Source organism: Myotis brandtii, unplaced genomic scaffold (genome assembly GCF_000412655.1).
Source record: "Myotis brandtii unplaced genomic scaffold, ASM41265v1 scaffold637, whole genome shotgun sequence".
Lineage (NCBI taxonomy): Eukaryota > Metazoa > Chordata > Mammalia > Chiroptera > Vespertilionidae > Myotis > Myotis brandtii.
Window position 1 is genome coordinate 153,302 of NW_005370439.1, and position 5,618 is coordinate 158,919.

Here is a 5,618-nt window from a genome sequence, read left to right on the forward strand (position 1 = left end):
TTCTGATTATGGAATAGAATGTGCTTTATTAAACAGAAGTTGTGTTGTCAAGACAAAACCCTAGTTCCCATTTGCAGAAGGAAGGTAATGGGGACACAAATGGGCACTGTTGAACTGGAAAGAGGACTCAGTGGTATTTGTGGGCCATGGCATTGGCAACACCAGCCACCAGCTTCTGCCAAGCAGCCTGCACATCAGGGGTGAATTCCTTGCCAAAATGAGAAGCCAGAATAATCACCATCACATTGCCCAGGAGCTGTTAGGTAAAAGACAAAATGACAAAGAAGCATGTTGAGTAGAAGTTTCCAACACAAATTGTAGAAAAAAGAATGGCTTAATAGCAAAACTCCCTGCCAACACTGAACATTAAACTCCTTATGCATGGGCTCTCAGAGTGAGGTTAGTTAAAGTTTCCAACCATTGCCAGAATAAGCCTCCACTTGGTCACAATACCAACAAGTAACTGAACGTATTTAGACGACTTGTATTTTTGAGACATTCTGTCTAAAAATCTTTCACCAAAATCTCTTCCTAAACTTCAATCATCGGGGACCACCTAAAATAATGCATTTCTGCTTCCCTGAGGTAGGACTTTACCTACCAAAAGCCAAATTCCTTTCCTTCTGAAACAAGTTTGCTGTTCTCTGATATTATTCCCTAAGATAAACACAGTTCTGACAAGAGTTTCTGAAAAGTTTTAAGCAAACTCAGGCTATTCATCACTCTTTAGTGTGACTAGTTCTGAATCAAGGTGGCCTTGGTTATGCCCACTGGAGGCCTGCCCTCCTAACCCCATGACCCATAATTTATGAGATCTTTGTTAATTTTCCCAAACAAAGACTCAATTTCCATTATTATCCCAAAAGTTAAATAAGAAAAAAAAAAGCACATGAACATTCTCTGAACTCACCCTGAAATTCTCAGGATCCACATGTAGTTTGTCGCAATGCAGCTCACTCAGCTTAGCAAAGGCACTCTTGAGGTTGTCCATGTTCTTAATAGCATCTCCAAAGGAAGTCAACACCTTCTTGCCATGAGCTTTGACCTTGGGGTTGCCCATTATGGCAGAAGAAGAGGACAGGTTGCCAAAGTTGTCAAAGAACCTCTGGGTCCAGGGGTAGACGACCAGGAGCCTATAGGATAGAACCATAGCATATAGGCAATCAAAGACTCAAAAATCTTAAACAACTTTCCTGATCAATTTTTAAGGCTCGTATTCATCATCCTCACCCATGCATTGAATCCCAGTTCCTACCTGCCCAGCACTTCGCCTCCAGCCTCTTCCACATTTACTTTGCTCCACACATTAGTGACAGCAGTCTTCTCCTCAGCAGTAAAATGCACCATGATGTCGGTCTGAGAGCTTATGGAGATCACAGAGGTGTCAAAAGCACGTATGTCTGCTGCTGGAAGGGGTAGCCTTTTATTCTTTACTGCTCACACCCTGGCCCTTTGTTTTCCCTAGTACTTGGAACTGATTGGTTAAGGCTGAGCTGTCCCTTGGGGGTGGAGTCAGGCCAGAAAAGGGTCAGCAATGAAGAGGGCACTCTGGTTTATAACTTGGTTCCTGGGATATTCTTCTTTTGTTGACTCCCTTTTCATTCTCACCACAATATTTTATCCACTTCCCCTTTTGTCTCCCCACGTCATTTTCCAGGATGATGTTTATCTCTCCCATTCTCCTTCTCCAAATAAGACCCAGAGAGAGGAGCTAAACCCAAGATAGGGAGAGAGTTCCAGCCAAAACACCTTAATATTTGTGTTAAGGATAGTGACAAGGACAAAAACAGGGTCTCAAAAAAAAAAAAAATACAGCCATGACTGGGTAGCTCAGTTCATTGGAGCATCGTCCCAGACATCAAAAAGTTGTGGGTTTGATTGTAGGTCAGGGTACATGCTATGGAACTATAGCAGATGGGAAATCAAAGACTCAAAAATCTTAAACAACCTTCCTGATCCAATGTCAAGGTTCATATTCACCATCCTTGCCCATGCATTGAATCCCAGTTCCTACCTGCCCAGCACTTCACCTTCAGCCTCTTCCACATTTACTTTGCTGCACACATTAGTGATAGCAGCCTTCTCACAAAAGAAGGATGTCTCAGGAATCAAATCCACATCAAAATGTTGTGGCTTTGATTCCAGGTCATGTTTTGAGTTTGTTTTCCCATTGGGCACTTGCAGGAAGCAACCAGTCAGTGTTTCTCACTCTCTCTTTTTCTTTCCTCTCTCTCTCAAAAATTAATAAAAACATATTCTCAGGTAAGGATTAAAAAATATAATTGACACAGAATCTCAGCCAGTTCTATCTCCCTTAAGAAGTAATTTAAAACTCTCTGCATCTTAGTTTTCCAAGTGAGACAAAACACATATATGGTTACTTCAGAAAGCTGAAGAGAGTAGTAAGGGATCCACAATAGGACTAGGACCTTAATCCCAAAGTACAATACCTGAGGGTGATTTCACAGAGAAGAATGACAGAATACACTTACACCCCATGCTTCCCGGGAACCCTCTGTCTGTCTATTTATCTGTGACTATAGAAGAAACTGGCTACTTTGGGGATATAGCTCTGAGCTCTCTTCTTGATTTTCTGTCCTACTTATACTCTTTTTACAACTTATTTTAAACCAGGATTTGTGATCAAACTAAGGAATAGATTAATTGATGTTAATCAGGCTAGGAGTTGGAGAACAGTTTAATGTTTGTTGTAGCCATAGATGTCAGAGACTTTAAATAGTGTCCTTGTTGTTGTTTTTGTTTGTTTTGATGCTCTTGTTGTCTTGGGCTTCCCTAAGAATTCATCATGAAACATTGTCTGGACCTGTCACTTTTTCAATCACCGTTCACTGTTGTTATACTCAAATCTGGTTGATATGGTGGTGAGGAAAGGTAGAGAAGCATCCTATGTGTATAATTAAATCTCAGTCTTTTGTGGATCAATTTTCCTGGGCTGTCACCTTCACATGCGTTATTTAGTTTTTTTCTCTCTTAATAAATTTAGGAAAGACTCCCTGGATTAGACCACATAGCCTAGCATGACAGGATTCTTGGGTGAGGAAGAAGATATTTGATCACTGAAGTAGAAGAACAATGAATAAACAAGAAACAGTTGGCTACTCAGTAAAGAGTAACCTTTGGTTTAATACAAGTTGTTGTTTGTTTTTGTTTTTAATCCATAGAGATAGAAATCTAGGTTTCCAAAGAAAATTTTCTATAGATCCACAGTGTGAGGAAAATGACTTTTCTTTAGACCTTGGGCATGAGGGTCAGACATTGCCAAAGCCCAAGGAACAAGAACCAAGTTTCTCAAAACCAAGAGCTTGGGAAACAAGTCTCTCTCTGAAGCAGATCCTTATGAGTATGTCCCATTCTCCTTCCAATTCAGAGTGTGAGCACCAGTCTTCTCTTGGCTTCAGAGTATGGTGTTGATCCTCTTCCTCCACCTTCAGACCCATTGCAAAGCCCATAACTCCTCTACTAGAGGCTTTAGGGACCAGAGCTGGCTGGCCTCCAGGGATCTGGCTCATCCTTTGCTCTCTTATCACTAAAGGTTGTGGGAAAAGACTGTAAAGAAAGGTTATAAGGCATATTTGTAGCTCAGTACAAGGCTTATGAATTCTGATTCTGAAGTCAGCTGAGTGTAGTTTCATTAGGGGTTTGTTGATTCAAGCTAAATTATCTCAGATGCCCATTTTGAAGTATTTTATGTATTTCTCCTATGGAATGTAATGATTATTTTCTTCCTTTCTTGAATGAAATACCCAAAGTTTAGAGAGATAAGTGACATAGTTATCCAGGATAGATCAGAAAGATTAAATGGTCAGAAAAGAATAGTAATTTATTACTTATAAAGTGGAAAATTAATAAAATAGTAGCATTATATCTCAAGGTACTAAAACAAAAAGACTTTTAAAAAGAAACTCTGATGGGAGATATCTGTAATACTATCAATAATAAAAAATATATATTTAAAAAAAGCAAAAAGCAATGACCTACTAGTACTAAATAATGCTAAGCCAAGTAAATGAAATAATAAATATGTAAGAATTACTAATTAATTTAACAAAGAGGAATATGGAATATACAAAAGCATATACATATAAATTTATTATAAAATGTTTTTTACATGTATAAAAATAGATCAATAGAATTCAAGACTTGAAAACAGTAACTGCAACTTGACTTGAAATTTGTACTGTTTCTATCATTAATAAAGTTATGGCTTCTTGTGGATGAAAAAATAAACTCTGAAATTTGTTAAAGATTAATTCCTGCCTCCAGGGTATTCAGTAGTAGCATTTATACATTTGTAAGTGCTGTGCAGGATTTTAATAAATGGCAGATGCCTGTTTTTAACCAGAATAAATCAAGTATTTTCTTAAATCTTGCTAGCTAATATATGACATGTGTACTAATCCTAGGAGTCAAATATTGTATTATCTCTAGGTACTCTTAATGTGGAGAATTGTATATTGTTGTTAGGTAAAACAGGTCTTTAACCCTACTGCACATTCATACTATTATCTAAGAAAAATACATCAAATGTTATTTTTCACCACAAAAGAGTTCTTTTATTTTTAAAATAGAAAAATTACAGGCAGGGTTTATAAATCACTGAAAGTACAAAAAACTGCTTAGATTTTTAAAAGTTCTTTATTGTTTAAAGTTTTATGTAACTCTCCTTTCCCCCCATTGACCTCTTCTTGGCTGCCCCCACCCCCCAGCACATGCCCTCACTCCCCTACTGTCTGTGTTCATTGGTTGTGCTCATATGCATGCATACAAGTCCTTTAGTTGATCTCTTACCCTTCACCCCCCACCTTCCCTCATAGATTGGACAATCTGTTCAATGCTTCTATGACTCTGGTTCTATTTTTGTTCATCAGTTTATGTTGCTTATTATATTCCACAAATGAGAGGAAGATACTTACCTTTCTCCGACTGGCTTTCACTTAGCATAATGCTCTCCAGTTCCATCCATGTTGTTGCAAATGGTAAGAATTCCTTTTTTTTTTTTTTAAGCAGCGTACTATTCCATTATGTAGATGTACCACAGTTTTTTTTTTAATTCACTCACCTGCTAATGGGGACTTAGGCTGTTTCCAAATCTTAGTTATTGTAAATTGTGCTGCTATGAACATAAGGGTGCACATATCCTTTCTAATTGGTGTTTCTGTTTTCTTTGAATATATTCCTAGAAGTGGGATTACTGGGTCAAATGAAAGCTCAATTTTTAATTTTTTCAGCAGTGCACAAGGGTTCCTATTTCTCTGCATCCTCTCCAGCACTTGTCTTTTGTTGATGATAACTATTCTGACAGGTGTGAGATGGTACCTCATTGTTGATTTTATTTGCATCTCTAGGATTATCAGTGACTTTGAGCATGTTTTCATATGTCTCTTGGTTTTCTGAATGTCCTTTTTTGGAAAGGGTCTATTTAGGTCCTTTGCCCATTTTTTTATTGGATTGTTTATCTTCCTTTTGTTAAATTGTATGAGTTCCCTATAAATTTTGGAGATTAAACCCTTATAGGAGATAACATTGGCAAATATGTTTTCCCATGCAGTGGGCTTCCTTGTTTTGTTGATGGTTTCTTTTGCTGTGCAGAAGCTTTT

The 5,618-nt window shown here is 37.9% G+C and overlaps 1 protein-coding gene across 1 annotated transcript in view; it reads right to left on the reverse strand.

Annotated features, from left to right (window-relative positions):
- HBE1 (hemoglobin, epsilon 1) overlaps positions 1-5,618 on the reverse strand; it is a 10,896-nt gene continuing 5,278 nt past the window's right edge. The window contains exons 2-4 of the mRNA XM_005880402.2: positions 1,256-1,400; positions 911-1,133; positions 1-256 (exon numbers count right to left, since the gene is read on the reverse strand). Coding sequence (XP_005880464.1) covers positions 128-256; positions 911-1,133; positions 1,256-1,347 — 444 coding nt within the window. The 5' untranslated portion in view covers positions 1,348-1,400 and the 3' untranslated portion in view covers positions 1-127. The remainder of the gene's footprint in view (positions 257-910; positions 1,134-1,255; positions 1,401-5,618) is intronic.